The sequence below is a fragment of the Acomys russatus genome, chromosome 32 (genome assembly GCF_903995435.1).
Source record: "Acomys russatus chromosome 32, mAcoRus1.1, whole genome shotgun sequence".
Taxonomy (NCBI): Eukaryota; Metazoa; Chordata; class Mammalia; order Rodentia; family Muridae; genus Acomys; species Acomys russatus.
This window is the reverse complement of record NC_067168.1, coordinates 33521298-33542073: the sequence shown is the minus strand read 5'-3', so window position 1 is coordinate 33542073 and position 20776 is coordinate 33521298. Positions and strand designations below refer to the sequence as shown.

Here is a 20776-nt window from a genome sequence, read left to right as displayed (position 1 = left end):
GTGATGTAAAATACAGTAGAAATGTAAGGCAAGAAATTCAGACTAAGGCACTTCACTTTGAAGAGTTTATAGTGATTGAGAATATATGATGAAAACTGCAAGTTTTAGAAACCTTTAAGAAAAATGACACACTTTTCAGGAACATAGTACTGATTAGTGGAGAGTATTCCCAGTGCCTGCAATCATGAGCCTATGTTAGAAGCTCTAGTCTCGTGTATAGGTCACAAAATTGCCATTGTATTGCTACACAGCATAAGTAAGGTTCATGTTGATGTTATTAGAGTCACTGATTAGTATTCCAGGGATTGGAAAGGTAGGGAGAGGACTTCCAAAATGGCACAAAACCTAAGGAAATCATGGTTCCAGAAAAATGTGAGGTTAATTTTGGCTAAGAATGAATGAATCAGGAGCTGAACTGTAAAGAGCTTTGAAGGTCCCAAATTAAATTCTCTCCAGAGGTTTGATAGAACATGATAGTGACGTGGTAAGTTCTTTAGATCATAAAATGAAACCACAGCAAAGTCTTTTAAATAAGAGATCTTAATTTCGGTTCTTTAGGCTAGAGCCAGGACAGTAGAAGTGGTAAGAAATTGTTGGATATTGAATATACTTTGGCACTAGAGCCAAACTGAAATGGTATGCATCGCTACAGGAAAGTGATAGATTGGAGAACAATGGCTCCTGTGATGGCAAAAGTACAATGAGGAACTGTATAGAAGAATCAGATTTTGAGGAAAGCAGTAGGGAGCCAAGAATACTAGATATTTTGCTTCATTTAGTGTGTCTTCTAAGCTTTAAAAAAAAAGGTATTTAAAGTCTGTGATTCAGAATTACAGCTTCGTTATAACAATTTAGAGTCATCAGAAAAAATATCTGTGTTTAAGCTGGACAAGAGGATTACTTTCTTTTTCAAAACTTTCTATAGTGAAACTCAGTGTGATGATAGATCCCACATAACATTTTTAGATAGCCATGCATGAACCAACAAACAAAAATCCACATAAAAGTTAGAGAACATAGCAAGTAATGTATAGAAGATTCAGGCAGGAGGAAACAGTTATTGTTGTCTACAAAGAGAAAGGAGAAGCAAGTACAAAAAGAGTATTGTGTTCTACACAACTTCAAAAAAATCTAAACCAAGCCAGGTGTGATGGCACACACCTTTAGTCTCAGCACGCAGGAGGCAGAAGTAGGTGGATCTCTATGAGTTGGAGGCCAGCCTGGTCTACAAAGTGAGTTCCAGGACAGCCAAGGCTACACAGAGAAACCATGTCCCCCAAAAAACCAAACACAAAACAAAACAGAAACGCAAGATCATTAGAATAAATATGGTATAGAAGGAAAAGACAATCTCCCTGGCCCATCCTCAAATGGGACACGAATAGCAAAACACAACTCCTATGCCCAGGGCCCAGGGATTATTGTGGATAATGGTGTGAAAAGATTGTAAGAGTCAGAGAACAGGGAGAACTACTTTGAAATGGTGTCTTTTAAACATGACAAGGATGTTGCTCTGTGAGCTTTCAACAGCTATGGTTACTTGTACAAACCTACAAGACCATAAAAGTCAACATCCCAGCATGATTGAGTAAAGAACTCAAAGTTCTACCCCTCTTTAGGAGCTACAGGTGATTGATGGCCATTGAGAAAGTGAGAACTGAGCCCTCTAATATGTTGCCCATGCCCAAGAGGTTATCTCTGTGCTCAAGTATATATGGGCAACAGTAACAAGACCCAATAGGGATGGATACATACATACATACATACATACATACATACATACATATATAATACATATATATAGCAATAATAATTATAACAGAAGAGGACATTATTTTGAAAACAGAACATCAAAATAAGATGAAAAAGGATGTGGTAGATTATGGCTCAGTGATTAAGAGCACTTACTGCTTCTTTAGAGGATTTAACTTTTGTTTCTAGCACCCACCAAGGTGGCTCCTAATGGTCTGTAACTCTAGTCCCCAGAGATTTGATGCCTCTGGCCTCTACAGTCACCTTCACTCACATACATCTTTCTTTATGTAGATGCCTAGGCCTACACATATTTTAAAATAATAAAAAGAAATCTTAAGAGGATAAAAGTAGGAGAGAAAAGCTACAAAAATGAGAGATTTAATCTCAATATAATGGGATTAATGGACTTCCAGAAGGAAAAATAAGACACAAAGGAGAGAGAGAGAGAGAGAGAGAGAGAGAGAGAGAGAGAGAGAGAGAGAGAGAGAGAGAGTGTGTAAGTGGCCCTTTAAAAGATAGTATTGAAGAGTAAATTATTCCATCAAAATGAAAGAGTAGACAAGGGGTCAAGGAGGGAGGGAAAGGAGGAGACAAAGGTATTATGTGCCCTGCAAATGAAACCTGGCCCCAAATGAAATGGGCAAAGAATTGTTATGATCAGTCTAGGGAAGTCCCAAGGTAACATTTGTAAATGTATCTAAGAGAATAACTATTGAGAACTGGTCCACATTAGATGAGCAGAAAGTAACCAGGAAGGTTATCTGCAGAAGAAAAACTGGATATTTGATGGCCTTTGTTTTCTAGATCATTCAATTAAAAGGTATTTTATAGAGCTACTGGAGGGCATAAGGAAAGACCACTTATAATTGGTAATCTCTTATTTATGGGTTCCAAATCTGAGGATTTTACTAACTTCTAAAAGAAAATATTCAGGAAAAAGTTATATCTGTTTGAAACACAACCAGGGATGGCACCACCCACAATGGGATGGTCCTTCTCACATCAATCACTAATTAAGAAGATGTTCCATAGGCTTGCCTACAGGCCAATCTTCTAGAAGCATTTACTCAACTGTAGTTTCCTCTTCTCAGATAATGCTAGGTTGTGTCTAGTCCATAAAAACCCAAGCAAGGAGATATTTCTAAACATGGTGGTATAGCTTCTTATTATATGATATTCACATTATATCTGATATTTTAAGCAGTTGGGAGATGATTTAAAAAGCAGAATGTGTGTAGGCTTGTATCCACCTTACAGGTTTTGATATCTGTGAAGACTTAGAATAAATTTCTGTATAACAAAGAATGACTATAAAGAAAAATAATTATACCCATGATAAAAATATAAAACAAAAGAAATAATTGACATGTATTGACTTATTTAGCAATGAACAATGTTTAGGATATAATATTATGAGCAGTTTCAGCTAAAAGTTTTGAGAGGAAGACAGATGAAAGGAAGATGTAAACAAGAGCTTAAATCTTAAGCTGCCATGATAAAAAGCCATTAGATAACTACAAAAGTTGGTAAAGAGAGAACAGTATAAATATAACATTTAGAAGTATTTAATAAGTTCTAGAGAAAAAAAAGGAGTTAACACTGCTTATCTCTGTGGAGCAGGACAGATGGGGGAAAACTAATAATTTTTATTGCAAACCATTAAAGACATTTAGCTTTTAAAATATATGCTTTACCTTTAGTGATTTTTTTTTTTGTCAAAATACTAATGTATCCTAAAAGCTTAAATTCAAGCCTTTTACTTTCTATTCTATTTTTCTCCTGTGTTGTATATTTGTCTTTGACAATTGAGAGAATCAGCTATACAATAAGCTGAGGACAATGGTGCAAACCTTTAACCCCAGTACTTGGGAGGCAGAGACAAATGGAGCTCTGTGAGTTGAAGGTCAGCGTGATCTACATGAGAGCCAGAGAATAAATAGTGAGACTGTCTTGAAAATAGAAATAAACAAGCCAACAGAAAAGTATTAGCTATAATGAAGAAAAACTGGTTGAGAATTTACAAAATCACCTCTTAGGGGTTTTATGTTAGCTACTATACAGAAATGTGAATAATTTGGGTCTGATGTGTATAAGCAGACATACTTTACTGCTCTTGCAGAAGTGCCAAGTTCTGTTCTCAGTACCCTTGTCAGGCAGCATACAACTGCCTGTAACTCCAGTCACAGATGATCTGATGCCCTCTTCTGGCCTACATACACACACACGTACACACACAGTCTCTCTGTCTCTCAACCCCACCCCTCAATCAAGAAATAAATCTTTTGGAGAGCTGGAGAAATGTGTATTGGATACTTTTTTCTGGGTTTGGTTCCCAGCACCCACATGGCAACTAACAAATATCTGTAACATCAGCCCTGGGGGATTTGGCACCATTTTCTGGCCACAGGTACCAGGTACACACACATATATAGGCAAAACACCTATATACATAAATAATAACTAATAAAATTAAAAACCCAAATATTTTATAAAAAATAAATTAGTAATTAAGTTATCAATGAGGTCCAAAAAGTCTTTATATTAAAATTTAAATAAAATTAGAGATTATAAAATCTAGGCATGAAACTTTCTAATTTTAGTACTCTTTGTTAAATGTTTTCTTTAAAAAGCACCTTTCAAAAAAAATAAAATAAAAAGCACCTTTCTAAATATAATTTATGTTGTATTTAGTGCATTGTCTTTTTCATTAGAAAAAAATCAAGCCCCAGTTGCAAGTGTTGGACAATAATTATTAATGAAATTGTAAATACACAGTTTATATTTTTTACTATTTGAAGAAAGTCCTTGTATATCTTTTTCATCTTTCATCAACAAGTATAAACCCATTGTTAGTAACAGAAAGCCAACTGTGTAGAAGTTGTTAAAGCATTTTTAAAGACTAACAACAAGGAATTTGTGTTGATGTTTATGAAATGGATACAGGTGGAAATTACAGAATAGGCAAATTGTGGCAGCCTCTGGCGTGTCACTCAATACATTGTAGCCCTTGCTTTATTCTTACCCTTTTTACCCAATATTGTTTTAATTTGGAATTCTGTTATTCTATTTCCTTTTATACTAATTAATATATTTCAAAATAAAGCCCTTATTTTAAAATTGTAATTAGTATTTAGTGTATAAATGTTCTCTCATTTCTTGAATTAATCACTTGACTACTATTTATCAAAATTTAGATTTCATTGATCTTACATTTTCTTGTAAGGTTCACAATTTTTTTTTTGCAATTTTTAAAAATATTTTTTTTACATATACGTTTATATTATTAAGATTCACAATTCTTTTTTTCACAATTCTTTTTTACAGATTTATTTATTTATTATTTATACAGTGGTCTACATGTACATCTGCAGGCGAGAAGAGGCCATCAGATCTCATTATAGATGGTTGTGAGCCACCATGTGGTTGCTGGGAATTGAACTCAGGACCTCTGGGAGAGCAGTCAGTGCTCTTAACCTCTGAGCCATCTTTCCAGCCCAGATTCACAATTCTTAACACAGTCCCCAGTGTGTACAGCTTAATACTATGTTCAATGATGTATAGTTTTGTTTTCATATTGGTAGATCTGATAGACTAAATGGACTAGGGATTTTAAAGGACTGAAAACATCTGTATTGGAGGAAAATAGACAGAAGTAGTAGTGTAGTCTATGCATGCCTTCATTTTTAAAAACTTTATTCTTTGTGAGCTTCATATCATGCACACCAGACCTGCTCATCTTCCTATGCCCTCATAACCACCCTTCACCCTTGCAGCTCCCCCCCCCCTCAATTAAAAAACACAAGCAAACAACAACAAAAAGCATATAAAACATTTCGTCATGAAAACTGTAGTATGTCATAGTGTGTCCCATAGTGTATCCCTCTATCCACAAATCTTCACTTGCAAATGTTTATTGCAATGAGTCATTGATCTGGTTCGGGTTCTGTGGCTTCTGTGACAGCATCAATATTGGATCCTCATCGAAACTCCTCCCGGTTATTCTGTTGTTGCCCTGTGTCATAGAGATCCTGCAACTTTGGATCAGCAGGACTGGCCCTTTCACATGTCTTAACTGTTCACAGATGGTATAGATTTTGGGCCAACTCAGTGCCCTGGATCTGGGCCTGGGTGGCAACTGAGCTAGTCAGTGCCCTGGCTTTCCCTTACCCTCACCACCAGGTTGAGTTTTCCAGTACTGCTCCAGCTAGGCCACCCAATTCTGCCATTGGCAGGAGGCAAGGTCAGCTCTCCTGCTCTCATGCCCACACCTCCAGAGCTGGCTCTACTGTGTTCCCCTGTCAAGGCTTGTTCTCCCTAGTGCTGCAGCTTGTGAGGAGCTGGGACAGCTCTCCTGCTTTCACACGCTTGGGGATAACTCACCTGTGCCTTTGCCATCAAGACCAGCTCACCTGCTCTCATGACCCCAGGGCTAAGTCTTCTGACTGGTTCAGGTACCAATGTGTTGGGGAGAGCATCACCCACACCCACGGACCTCAGGGCAGTGGTGGGGCCAGCTCTCCCACCTCTCCCACCAGGGGAGGTGCAGGGCCCACTTTCCTGAGTGCTGTAATTGGTGAGAGTTGGGGACATCACCTCTTCCCCCATACTACCCCACAATAGACTAGTGGTGGGGTCAGGTTTCCTACACTCACGCTCTTGGGGCTGGATCACCCACACTTTTGCCACTATGTCTAATTCCACTGTAATGCCTAGTTGAGGCACAGAGCCTGCTCTCCTGAGTGCTGCTGCCAGTGACAGGTGGGGCTAGATTTCCAGAGTGCCACAGCCAGTGAGGAGCAGGACCAGTTCTGCACAGCCCCTGAACATCCATGTGGTCCCAAGAGCAAGCAAAAGAGAAAGGTAGATCTCCGGGTTCGAAGACAGCCTGGCCTACAAAGCGAGTTTCAGGACAACCAGGCCTACACTGACAAAACCTATCTTGAAAGCAAGCAAACATATGATAGTGACATATGATCAAGGAACCATAGAAAACCTGAGTTTTTTGAAGCCTGGTTGGTTTGTAAAGTTTGTTTTTTCACTGTCCGAGATTAAGCCCAGAGCCTTGTTCAGACTAGATAAGTGCTGTAGCCAACCCTTAAAGTGTTTTAAAACCAATTTTATATGTTTTCCTTTGTGTAATATACATTTTATTAATAATTTGCCCAGCTTAGAGACTTGATTTTATTACTTTAATATGTATCATGGGAATATACAGTTCCAGGAGTAGACATTAATAATCAATAGTAATTATCTAATGTTGCTAATAATATAAATAATTATGACATTTAAGTTATTTAATTTTAATTAGTTATTGTAGTATTTGTGGATGAAATTAATTCATTACAATAATAATTCTTATCTAAGCTATGAGAAGCACCAAATGAGTTCTGCTACATACTTTTAGGCACAAAAAGAAAGCGGGATAGAAACAATGATTAAGAATTTACTAGTACCAGGCACCAAATGTTTGTGATGTCATGATGTTCTTGGACAGAATTTACTTTTAAACATGAATGACTTTTTCCCCTGTAAGAGTAATACCAGCTTTTAAGAATAATACCAACTAAGAATAATAAGAATACTAACTGTAATTACAATTATCCTCATACAATATGATAGGTACTGTTGGCCTTCCTGCCCAGATGGGAAGGTATCCAGGAAACCCACAATTCAAAAGCCTGGGAAGGTATCCCAGCTCTGAGGTGGGGAGGGGTATCCCAAGGCATGAAAGCCCAGGAAGCTTTGAGAGGAGGCCTTCTCAAGAGAGAAGTTGGAACTCACACGGGAGGGTATCCCCAGCTGAGCTCAGGAGCTCAGGAGCCTCAGCCCTGCTCCTTCATGGCTTCTTCTGATGAGAGTTACACCAGGAAGCAAATCTCTGAAAAGAGATTTATTGGAGGGACAAATCCAGGAGTGGCTGTCTCTGCTCCCAGGAGAGGACAGCAAGGAACTGAGCACATACAGCCTTTATATAGAAATTTTTAAAAGGGGGCAGAACTTTCTAGGGTAGAGATTTCCAGAGTGAGGACTGGTGGTATTTCAAGTCCCGAGCTTGGGGTAGCTTAGGGATTGGTGGGGTTTTGTTCAGACTTTTCACCTAAAAATAGCATGAATCCACCCAGGGCCTGGAGATGGTAGTTGTGACAGAGGCTGGAACTGCCAGTCTGACAGAGAGGTGTGGAGGGAGGACCTGTTAATTCATGCCTTAAGTGGTTTACACAAACTGAGCAGTTTTCCTTACTAAACTATGAACTTATACTAAGGGCTCAGATTCCTGGTCCTGGTCCCTGACTGACAGTACCAAACCATACAAAGCTTGGTGCCTTCAGGGAAATGACTAGTTTATACATTGTTGCCACAGAGATGACCCTGGAGCTCACAGACTAGCTCTAGTTGGAAACATCTCCTTCCCACTGAGTTTCCTGTCAGCAGCAGCCTTAACTGGGGTGCTCCTGCTTTCTCTGTGGCTTCAGCTTCTTAGTTTCTTTTCTTTTTTTTTATTAAATATTTTTATTTTTTACATGTATATTTATATTACACATATGTACAATAAACAACCTATAACAAGAAGAACTATGAAACAACCAGGAACTATATAAATGTTACATTCTTAGTGTTTTGGTTATTTGTATTTGGCAGCCTTGAAGAAAGCATCTTTCCTGTTTTGGTGTGTCTAAAATTCTAAATGTAAATTAATATCTATCATATCTTCTAATTATCAATTTAAGACATGTATTAGCCCTAAAAACATCTTAACCCTCAAACAACTAAGCTTTGTTGTAAAACTGAGCTACCTGGTCTTCAACCCCATCAGAGACTTGAGAAAGAATAAAATTAATTACCTGAGTATAAAGGGAGTGCAGGTTAGCAGCTTCTCAAATGAGAAGGTGACAGAGGCAGTTTGCTACCTGAACAGTCACCCAAAGCTCTCTATAATGTTGGAGCATCATCTTCAGCCTTCTGGCCCAATATAGCTGACAGACATTATTTGAGGCAAAGAAGCCACTGGGCAAAATGTCCTTGTTTCTACCACAGACAAAATTCTGCCCCTCCCCCGAAAAAAGGCAAGCTTGGATGCAGGCAGAGTTGACGGCCAAACTCTGCCAAGACAGGGTAAGCAAATCCTTGATAGTTCCTGCCTCACAAGTATGTCTGTCAGCGTCTTAGTTTCTAGAGGAGTCTGATCTCAGGCCCCAGGGCTTTGGAAATTTAGCCTCAGCTGCTCTGGAATCCTGAGATGTTGCTCTCCAGAAATGTAGAGAGGCAACAGCACAGCCTGACTTTCTGAGCCCCCCCCCCCCCCGTTTCACTGACCACATCTGGTAGCACCCAGAGGAGCTGAAGAGCTGAAGGGAGGTACCCAGGGAAAGATGTAGGGGGAGCCCAGAGGCAAAACTTGAAGCAGCTCTGCTGCTGGAACTCCTCAGCAGGGGCAATGGGGTCATTTTCCTGAAAAGTTAATCCATTTACAATATGATTGCTACTATATTGAGTTAATCCACATAAACTTCTATGAAGATTAAAGCACAAATTTTTACATACAACTTATAGATGAGAAAATACCCATCTAGTAGACATGAGTCAAGATTCAAAACCACAATCAAACTTCTGTAATTAAGTTCCTAACTAATAATATAAGAACGATTCCCACTATGTAATTTGAGCACCAAAAGAACTTCCTCTGGGATCCCTGGAATTCCTTGGATAGCAAGCTTAGCGAATTGGTAGTTTTAAGTTCCTTGAGAGCCCTGTCTCAAAAATTAAGATGGAGAGCAATTAAAGATATTCAACCCTGACTTCTGGCTTATTCACATACATGCACATGCACACACACCTGATGAGACAAGCTCTTGTCTTAGTTTTATTGTTGAAGAAAATCTCTACTGGAAAGCTTGGGTTGCTTTTTGTTTGTTTTGTTTTAATCTTGCAACCTATGTGTGGGGGAAGAGGTCCTGAGCAGTGAGGTTGTTGCTGACCCTCCTCACCTACATCGTGTTCCAGTTCCTGCTTGGTTTGATTTGGGCCAAGTGGTTGATGTGTTTCTGGCTCAGAACTGTAACATGCATGCCAAGCCTAGCTAGAAACATGAAGAGACTACAATTTTTAAAAGGACTTAGAAGCTGAGAAGAAACACCCCAGGTCCTGATGCCCACCCCAGCATTGCATTCTGGATACACTGGTTCCACCTCTTGGGGGCTGCTTCCTTTACAGCCTCATTCTAAAGCTTGTGTGCTCCTCTGGAGTCTCAGACCCTGTATGTTGCCACAGAGCCAACACGGGGCCAGAACTTAAAGAGTCACCATTTCTGTTTCCAACAGCCTTCCTATTTCCCATATCTTCCTTTCAGCTTTTCAGAGGTTCTAAGCCTGGAATTGTGATGCTAGATTTGCACACACACAACCTTTAATTAGTAGTTGTTCACCTGTCCTTTCACATTCCTACCACTTACTGTCCAAAAAAAAAAAGCTTTTAATACGTGATCAGAGAAGTAATGCTGATTTCACTGTCTAGCAGTTGTTATTAGGGATTGCTAGATCTCTGCTGTTTCAAAGTACTTAAAATGAGTTTCTCAACAAGAAGGTCACAGTCTGTGTGATAGAGCTCAAATTGTGATTTGCATCTTATAGCTTCAGCTAGTGATAAAGGAACATCATAGAGAGGTGTTGGGGAGATTTTGTTAAAGGGCCCCATTATGGAAAGCCTGAAGAAACTGCATCCAACAGCACAGAAAATTATACAATGTGAAAGATACTGCCAAATCAGAAATCTAGTAACAAGCATCCACCTATGTGTGGTTTGGCTATTACTCAGGAATAAAGAGGCTTGGGGTTTTCATACAGATGATACCACCTCTTGTTGTGTGACCTTCAGTAAGCCGGTCCTTTACTGTTGCCTCTACCAAGTATGAATAACACTTATTTAAATGAGATCATGACAATAAAAGGCATAGTAGACTGAATAAGTCAGATGGGTACTTAATAAGAGTTAGTTTCCTTTACCATAGAGTGACTCTTCTGTATTTCTTTCTTTCTGTAGCATTTATCTAGCCGACAGAGTGTGCAGCAGAGCACATCCCAAGTAAGTGGCTTCCTTAAACTTCCCAGTTTTTTCCTTCAGCTCTTTCTTTTAAGAGATCACACACATGAAAACACCAAGAAATGACAGACACCATTCACATTTGGGGGCGGGGTGTCCTCCTTTGTAAATTTTTTAGGACATATACAAAATATGGGTTTTCTTTATGACACTTGCATAGCATGCATATTATTGTTTTTAGCTCATATTTGCCTCCCTAAAACTTTGATAGTATTACACCTTCGTTCTAAGAAACTTTGACCTCTAAGCAGCTTGGTCAGTCTCCATTCTTCTCTGCAAATTTATTTAGGCACAGTTAAAAGTAAGTAGACTGTGGAACTGAACAGAATCCATTTGGAAAAGTATAAAATTATATCTAGAATGGTAGCTATCACTACCTAACAGTTTAAATCTAGTACATGAGATGCTTGCCCAGCTCCATCTAAGTCTGCTGTAGTAGTCCATATTGCCAGAGAAACCATCTTCAATCCTACCTATTTAATAATTCCTTTTGTCCGTACAATGAGTTTGTAATTTATTTTTATTTCTTAATGATGAATATAATGAGCAATTAAAATATAAATCACAATGCTTTACTTTCCTCACTAGGTAGATACAATGCGCCCACGCCACGGGGAAACCTGCCGGATGCCAGTGCCACATCATTTCTTCTTCAACCTAAAGAGTTTTACCTATAATACCATTGGGGAAGATAGCGACGTCTTCTTTTCTCTGTATGACATGAGAGAAGGCAAGCAGATCAGGTGAGAGCCCTGGAAGGTTCTGGCGAGGTTGATATTTAAGTTTGTGCTTGTATTACTTATAGTTATTGGAATGGGAGGGCTCAAAGGCAGCTCTGGCTTTCAGAGTAAACATATTGAGGAGATAAACAAGGTAAACTAACTTTGTCTTATTAGCTGGGGCTTTGGCTCCAGTTCCCAGTAGCCCTTGAAGTCATCCAAACTCTCCCATGTTGTGTTAACTTCACATCACTGTGACAACATACCTGAATTGGGCAACTTTCAAGAGGAAAGATTTATTTTCAATCACTGCCTTAAGGGTTTCAGTCCATGCTTGGCTGTCTTCATTGCTTTTAGGCTTGTTGTAAGGCAGAAGTGCACCATGGGAATATGCAAGTTTATTACATGGCAACTGGGAAGTAGAAATAGAGGAAAGGCTGGAGTCTGAATGTACTCTTGAGTGGCATGGTCCAATAGCCTACTTCCTCTAACTGAGCCTGGCTTCCTGTAGTTTCTCAGCACCTTCCAGTTATATCACCAGGTGGGACTAGAACCTGCAACACATGGGTCCTTGGAAGGATATTCCAGAGCATGCCTGCAACACAAACAGCTTCTTTTTCTTCTATACCTAATTCCATGTGGAAGCTCAAAATTAAGGTTTGGCTCTCACTTCCTCAGAAAAAGTGTGTTGTGTTTAACACTAGAGAAAAGGCAGAGGAGAAGCATGGGGCAGAGATGCCCAGCCCCAGATACAGAAAGGGCTTGCTGTGCTTTGTGTGCGTGAGAGGGCTCACAGACAAAGAGTTACATCTGAGGGCAGCTTTGGCCCTCAGTGCTGTTGTCGCCCTGTGAGAAGGAGGTCATCTTCTGAGCAGGAGGGAAGAGGAAGGCTGGCATTGTCACTCATTTTTCCCTTTGGTTTGGAAAAAAAGGCAACAAAATGGCTGGTTCACAGTATACTATATCAGTAGAGCTTTGGATCCTTAAGCATAAGTAAGTACAGTACTGCTTTCTGATTTCACGGGTAGAGAAAACTTAAGGAGATCCTGGGCTTTTGTCTAGAAGATACAAAGATCTGATAATGTGTGGTGGCATTTGTAGGCAAAATGCCATTCTAGAGAATTCAGACATTTCTCTGTGGTCATTTACTAAGTGGATCCAAAAGAAAAAAAAAAAAATTGGGGGGGGGGAATACTTTTATATTACTTAGGAATTTTCTCATCATTGAGTACTTTAATGGAGCTTTTATTTTGTTTGGGGTTTTTTGTTTGTTTGCCCTTTTACTTAAATTCACTTTGAGAATTATATGTTACACATAAGATAAAATTTTTAATGAAAGTTGAACCATGTGAAAGAAAAAGTTAATTTCCCTGTTCCACAATGTTCTGATCTTGGCAAAAAAGAAATTAAAGCACTGCCTACCTTTAGCAAATAAGTAGATTGCTAGACTACTGATCATGGCCCAGGAGTAGTGATAGCATCTATGGTTGATAAGACAGGCAGGATTGAAGTCCAGGGGTAAATAGATAGAGACTGTGGCTGGTTTTATTTATTTCTTAAATATTTTTGAACATTTTATTTATTGATTATTTTTATTTGTATGGGTATTATGTCTTAACTCAGGCTTCTATGACAGAAGGTCATAGAATGGAAGCTTTTATTTCTTACAGTTCTTTTAAAGTCTAGAAAGCTCAACATAGAGGTGCCAGCTGAGCTAGTGCTTTGTGATAGCATTCTTTCCAATTTACAGATCACTGTCCTTTTTCCCCAGATGACTAGAAGAAAAATCTGTCTTAACTCCTTCTCAACCACTCTCATTTCTTCTTTTTTAAATATTTATTTTAATTATGTGTGTATTATGTGTGTGGGCATGTGCACCTATGTGAAAATGCCCAGAGTCATGTGATCCCTGCAGCTAGAGTTATGGGCAGTTGTGAGCCACCCCAAATGGGTGTTGCCAAGTGAACTCAGGTCCTCTGTGCTCTTAACCACTCAGCCGTCTCATCAGCCCTCACTCTTGAGGGGTCTATCCTCATGACCTAACTACCTCTCAAAGACCCCAACTCCCTATATAGATTTAGAATTTCATATGGTTTATAACCTTCTATCCCTGTTACCCCCAAATGAATATCTTTCTGACATATAAAATACATTCGCTTTGGGCTAGAGAGATGGCTCAGTGGTTAGGAGCACTGGCTACTTTCTTCCAGAGGACCCAGGTTCAATTCTCAACACCTAGTGGCAGCTCACAACTGTCTGTAACTTCAGTTCCAGAGGATCCAAAACCCTCACATAGACATACATATGGGAAAAACATTATGCACATAAAATAAATATTTAAAAAATACATTCATTTTGTCCCAACAGAATTCTACTTTGTTCCAGCATCAACTCTAAAATCCCAAATGTCATCTGCACACCTAAAACAGTCTGGTGGGACTTAAATAATTCATTCTATGTCAAAAGGTACCTCCATCTGTGAACTTACAAAAAAATTTACATACCTCCGAAGTACAATGATGAGGTAGACATTCTTATTCCAAAAGGCAAAGATAATAAAGGATGTGTGATAGATCCCACATAAGGCCCCCAAAGACAAACTTTATGAAATCTTTTCTGTTTTTGTTTTTCAAGACATAATTTCTCTGTGTAGCCGTCACTGTCCTGGACTCCTTTTGTAGACCAGGCTGGTCTCCAACTCAAAGAGATATGCCTGCCTCTGCTTACCAGTGCTGGGATGACAGGTGTGTGCCACCACGCCTGGCACTTAGTGAAATCTTAAAGATTAAGAATAATTCTTCTTGGGTCAGAGGAGAGGATATCCGATTGAGACTTTAGGCAAGAGTAGCATGGAAGAAAGAGGAAATAGTAGGACCCACAGGGTCCTGGAAACCTACAAGAAGAACTTTATGACAGGCAGATCTGGATCCTGGGGTCCTCCTCAAACTAAGGCACCAGCCAAGGAGAATGTAGGCAGTAAGCTTCGAACCCCTACCAAGACCTAGCCGATGAACATGATACTCTCCACCATTGAGTGGAGAGTGAGATCTGACTCTCACATGAACTCTGGTGCCCCTTTTCTGACCATGTCCCCCGGATGGGGAGACTTGGTGGCACTCAGAGGAAGGATAGCTAGTTACCAAGAAGAGACTTGATAGTCTGAGAGCATTTATAGGGGGAGGAGGTCTCCCTCAGTCACAGACATAGGGGAGGGGAGAAGGGGAGAAATGGGAGGGAGGGAGGAATGGGAGGAAACAGGGGAAGGGCTAACAATCGAGATGTAATATGAATAAATTAATAAAAAAAAAGAATAATTCTTCTTGGTTCCACACTCTGCTTTCTGTGGCACCAGCACCCCCTACAGCTTGTCAAACTGGCCACCAATCTTTTCTAGTATGTGAATTTCCTTATTCACAAAAAAGTATCGCTGTTTGATATATTTTTTCTGTATCACTGATGTCTTTGGGTCTGTGTTATTAGGCCTAGGTCTTTTTTACTGGACTTCTGCAAATTTAGCAGTCTTCAGAAGTCCCAGGGTGCCACTGTTTGATTTTATAGTCACCTGCCATCCCATATAGAGTCTTTCTATGTCAGGCTTTGTAGTTGTGTCTTGAGAGTAAGACCTTGTCCTCAGAAAGTTACCGGTATTCATTATCACATATAAAACCTTACACTAGCCATCATTATATGGATACTGTACAAAGCAAGCTACAACATCCTCAATTCCTTCTTGAGTTTACTCAGCATTTAAAATACCCTTACACAGAATACTTTTTAAAAAAAATCAGCTGCTTCTTTAATTGCAGTAGAAAACTCTGAGAGTTAAGCTTTCTACTTAAGCAAGACAATCTGGATCTGATGTATCAAGAGCCCCTGGAGAGAAATTTTCATTTAAAATTATAGGTGAGCACTCTGTTTATTAAAGTGAACAATTTTGTTTCCCTCTGCAAAAGAGGCTATGCCTTATAATGCAACTAGAGCTTATCTTTGGGCGCTTGGGCACATAATTATAGACTATCAGTTAAGTCCAGGTAAACTCTAGATGTCTTAACTGTTCTGGCACATGGGCTCTAGCTCATCACTCAACATCCCAGGGAGATTTCCTTTGAGTCCCAGCAGGAATAAGACAGGAACCATCCAGCCTTTGGTACTTATGAGCAGCACCTTTCTTCTTTATTCTACCTGACACAAGTTAGGGATCTGAGGCTTCTGTATTAAATGATATTATGTGTAATCCTGTTGTCTTTATTGTCCTGTCATTATATTTTTTATATAATCCCAATCAGAAAGTTAAGCAAATGAATGCAAATTGGCTTTAAAAGCTCAATACTTTTCTTACGAGTTGCCAGGCTATCTTGACATACTGCTTCTGTGTTCAGTATATCAAATCTTATTTTAAAACACTTAAGTTAAAGTCATCTGAGAAAGCTAGATGCAGAGTGAAACTTTAACTTTAGATATGTTCTTTAGTCTGTGGTTAAACTTTTGCCTTTTCATCCATGAATAAGATCAGGTGTTACTGTCCTGTGTTTGTCATCTTTCTGTGTTCTGAATCTACTGCTCAAGTTGGGAAAACGATGACATTCAATGTAAAAAACAGTCAATGTGTCATTCTACAGATATGGATAAAAAACAATTTATTCATGTGTCTTTTTAAAGTTTTATGTTCTTTATAAAAAAATTTTAAGTTGTATGCATAGAGCTTGAATTAGAGTAGAATGACTTCTGATTTAAGTTCAGAGAATTCATCTGCTGAGATATGAAGAGGGCACATCCCCTCAAAGAATGGAGGTTCCAACCTTCTTTTAATTTTTAAAAATAAATTTTATTTATTTATTTATTTATTTATTTATTTATTTAATGTACATTGGTGTTCTGCCAGCTTGTATGTGTACGTGAGAGTGTGTCAGTCCCGTAGAACTGGAGTTAAAGACAGTTGGAAGCCACAATGGAAGCTAGGAATTGAACCCAAGTCCTTTGGAAGAGCAGCCAGTACCCTTAACCACTGAGCCATCTCTCCAGCCCCAGTCCAACCTTTTAAAGGTCCACAGGTGCTCCTAGTATCACTACTCTAAGAATAAAGTTTTCAACATGTTAGGCCTTAGGATGGCATTCAATGTCTAAACCATAGCACAAACCAATCCCCTTCTGTTCCTTAGAGTATGATGCATGGAAACAAAGGTATTGCCAAACTTGAAGTGAGATGAACAGATTAAATATATAAACTTCTTATAGTACAAGATGGACTCTCAGTATTAAGTCTGTAGTTAAAAAAGTAACACTGTAGAATCTCATTGAATTCATATTAAAACATTCTATACTTTCCCATTTTAGCTCTTCCTTGAAGACAAGAGTCATAGGTAGAATGACTCAAGTGAGCACTCTTTCCCACCCCTGTGTCTCTTGGGCTAAATACGAAATTTGAAAAACTATTAAAGAATACTTGATGAAGGAAAATATAAACAGATTAAAAGTCAAAACCAAAGTTTAAAAGTTTTTGTTAAAATATATTTTGTTTGGAGAGATTTAAACTAATTTTTTATTTATCTGAGACCTGGTACTTGGTGAAACAAGTGTCTGTTGTCTTTGGAATTTCAATGCTTGAAGGTCTCTGTAGCTGGGTTCCCTGAGACACAAATTTTAGTGATTGGAGGTGATTGTCTGAAAGAAGAGAATTTTCTCATCACACTAAATCATGCACTTCTCTTCTTTCCTAAGCAGTGTAAAAAAATCTGTCAGGCCTTAGATCTGCAGCTATTAAAGACCATGTCAGCTGGGTGTGATGGAACACGCCTGTAATTCCAGTACATAAGATACAGAGGCAGTAAGTGTCCCTCAGTAGAAGAATGGACTAAGAAACTGTGGTACATTTACACTATGGAATATTACTCAGCTATTAAAAACAAGGAATTCCCGAAATTTGTGGACAAATGGATTGATCTAGAAATTATCATAATGAGTGAGTTCACCCAGAAGCAAAAAAAGACAAACGGTATATACTCACTTATATCAAAACACTAGTCCAAGGGATACGTCCCATGAAAAACTTTATTTACCAAGAAAGTACGTCAGAGGAGAGGACATCCTATTGAGACTTTAGGTGAGAGTAGCATGGAAGAATGGGGAAATAGTAGGACCCACAGGGTCCTGGAAACCTACAAGAAGAACTTTATGACAGGCAGATCTGGGTCCTGGGGTCCTCCTCAAACTAAGGCACCAGCCAAGGAGAATGTAGGCAGTAAACTTCGAACCCCTACCAAGACCTAGCCGACGAATAGGATATTCTCTACCATTGAGTGGAGAGTGAGATCTGACTCTCACATGAACTCTGGTGCCCCTTTTCTGACCACGTCCCCTGGATGGGGAGGCCTGGCAGCACTCAGAGGAAGGATAGCAAGTTACCAAGAAGAGACTCGATATTCTAAGGCCATATATAGGGGGAGGAGGTCTCCCTCAGTCACAGACATAGGGGAGGGGAGAAGGGGGGAAGTGAGAGGGAGGGAGGGAGGAATGGGAGGAAACAGGGGAAGGGCTAACAATCGAGATGTAATATGAATAAATTAATAAAAAAAAGATACAGAGGCAGAACTAGCATAGTGCCTCATGCCTTTACTCCTACTAATTGAGAAGTGGTGGGTGGGGAGATGGGGAGTGGGAGGGGGGTAAGGGGAGTGATGATGGGGGTAGGACATGACAGATCTTTGTGAGTTTGAGGCCATGCTGGTCTACCTAGTGAGTTCCAGAACAGCTATGGCTACATAGTGAGAGATATATACATCTGTCTTAAAGAAGCAAAAACAAAACAAAACAAAAAACCAAACAGCAACAAAAAAACACCAACCAAGCAAACAAACAAGCAGAGACAGGAGAGAAATAAGTTTGAGGCAAGCATGGGTGAAACAACAAGACTCTTGTCTTTCAAAAAGAAAAGAGAAAAGAAAAAAGTCTCAAGATAGATCAAGAGTTTAAAAAGTAGATATTTAAATCCTTACGTGGAAAAGGTAGCACTGTTGACACTCAGTTCTCTTGATCAGTCAGTACATTAAGACTCATTTTGAGAAATGTACTGACTAGTGGTTAAAAGCAAAGACAGATTGCTGCAATGGTGGCATATAGCTCAGTAGTAGAGCACATGTTTAGCATGTGTAAACTTGGGTTTAATCCCTAGCAGCAGCTCACCCCTCCCCATGCATCTAGGAACTGATGAGAAGTCAGCTCAGAACAACACAGGCCTAGTGCCATAGAGCAAGAGATAACAGATGCTAAGGTAACCTCTAAATAGGTAAAATAGTGGGGAATAGCACCAATAATAGGGAGCTTTGAGACTAGGTATGTCTTCAGCAGTTAACAGGAACCATGACTCCACAATTATTGTTTGTTGCCCAGAGCAAAAATAAAGTGTGAGGGGAAATAGAAATATAATTTCAAATACAAAATATATACAATTATATTAAATTTTAGATAGAAAAAGAATATTTTATCTAAACATCGCTAAATAAATATTTTATTTTATTGGTATCTGCCACTAATGGCTGCTACTTTTGAGAAGGAATGTTTTAGATAGCTTTCCCTGGTCATGGGAATAGACTTGAATTCACTTGAAATTAGATGCTGCTAATTAGTTACCTTCAGCTTGGTTCATTATTACTGAAATGATCCCACCCCATAATTATGTTTCATAATAATTCTTTAAATCAAGCTTGTAAAAAAACTACTAAATACCTTGATTTACATTTAAGGGTTTTTTTTTTTTTTTTTTTTTTTTTTTTTTTTTTTTTAACCTAAATACATAAAAAGGCAGTCACTTTGGAAATCTATCTGGTGCTATCTCAGAAAACTGGGAATAAGGCTTCCTCAAGACCCAGCTATTCCTCTCCTTGGAATATACCCAGAAGATGCTCCAGCACACAACAAGAAAATTTGCTCAACCATTTTTAGAGCAGCCTTATTCATAATAGCCAGTTCATGGAAACAGCCTAAGTGTCCCTCAGTAGAAGAATGGATAAAGAAACTGTGGTACATTTACACTATGGAATACTATTCAGATATTAACAACAAGGAATTCCCAAAATTTGTGGACAAATGGATTGAACTAGAAATGATCATAATGAGTGAGTTAACCCAGAAGCAGAAAGAGTCAAATGGTATATACTCACTTACATCTGCATACTAGCCCAAGGGGCATGTCCCATGAAAGTTTTCACTTACCAGGAAACTGGGACAGAGGGGAGAACATCCTATTGGGACTCTAGATGAGAGAAGCATGGGAGAATAGCAAAGTAGAAGGATCCAGAGGGTCCTAGAAACCTACAAGAAGAACATTATGATAGGCAGAATTGGGCCCAGGGGTCCCGCTCAAACTATGGCTCCAGCCAAGGACAATACAGGCCGTAAATGTCAAACCCCTACCCAGATCTAGCCAATGGACAGGACATTATCCACAGTTGAGTGGAGAGTGGGGTCTGACTTTCACACGAACTCTGGTGCCTCATATTTGACCACGTCCCCTGGATGGGGAGACCTGTTAGCATTCAGAGGAAGGATAGCAGGTTACCAAGAAGAGACTTGATACCCTATGAGCATATACAGGGGGAGGAGGTCCCTTCAGTCACAGTCATAGGGGAGGGGAATAAGGGGAAAATGGGAGGGAGGAAGGGATGGGATAACCATTGAGATGTAATAAGAATAAATTAATAAAATGAAATTTAAAAATTTTAAAAATACATAAAAAGGTATCCTTTTCTTTCAACATCTTTTAATAAAAAATAGAAACACTTTACCACCTCAAGGAACAGGATGGAGAGACATATAGCAGATTCAGTAAACTGATTATGATACAGGCCTGGGAGTTTGGGCTGGAGGAAGCTCTGTAGAGAAGTGAAGGAGAGTGAGCTCCAGGACATCCAAGCTACTGAGAGAAACCCTGTCTTGAAAAACAAAACAAAACAACAGCAACAACAAAAAGGTAGTTCTGTTGTTGCTGTCTTGTTGTCTTTGCAATGTGCTAAGGAACCTATTTTCTGGGAGGGATGCAGTGAGGGAGGGAGAGAGAAAGAGAAAGTGGGAAGGGTGGGTAGAGGGGGAGAGAGAGAGCAAGCAAGTGGTCTTATATGTAAAGACCTTTGTATGGTTCAACGAATGCTCCACTATAGCCATATTTTCATTTTGAATGAGTGGATCTGTTAACTCTACAGCAAGTTAGAGTA

The 20776-nt window shown here is 39.2% G+C and overlaps 1 protein-coding gene across 1 annotated transcript in view; it reads left to right on the top strand.

Moving 5' to 3' along the window:
• Dock3 (dedicator of cytokinesis 3) overlaps positions 1-20776 on the top strand; it is a 328616-nt gene that overhangs the window by 148749 nt on the left and 159091 nt on the right. The window contains exons 8-9 of the mRNA XM_051140503.1: positions 10792-10833; positions 11440-11594. Of these exons, the coding sequence (XP_050996460.1) occupies positions 10792-10833; positions 11440-11594 (197 nt within the window). The remainder of the gene's footprint in view (positions 1-10791; positions 10834-11439; positions 11595-20776) is intronic.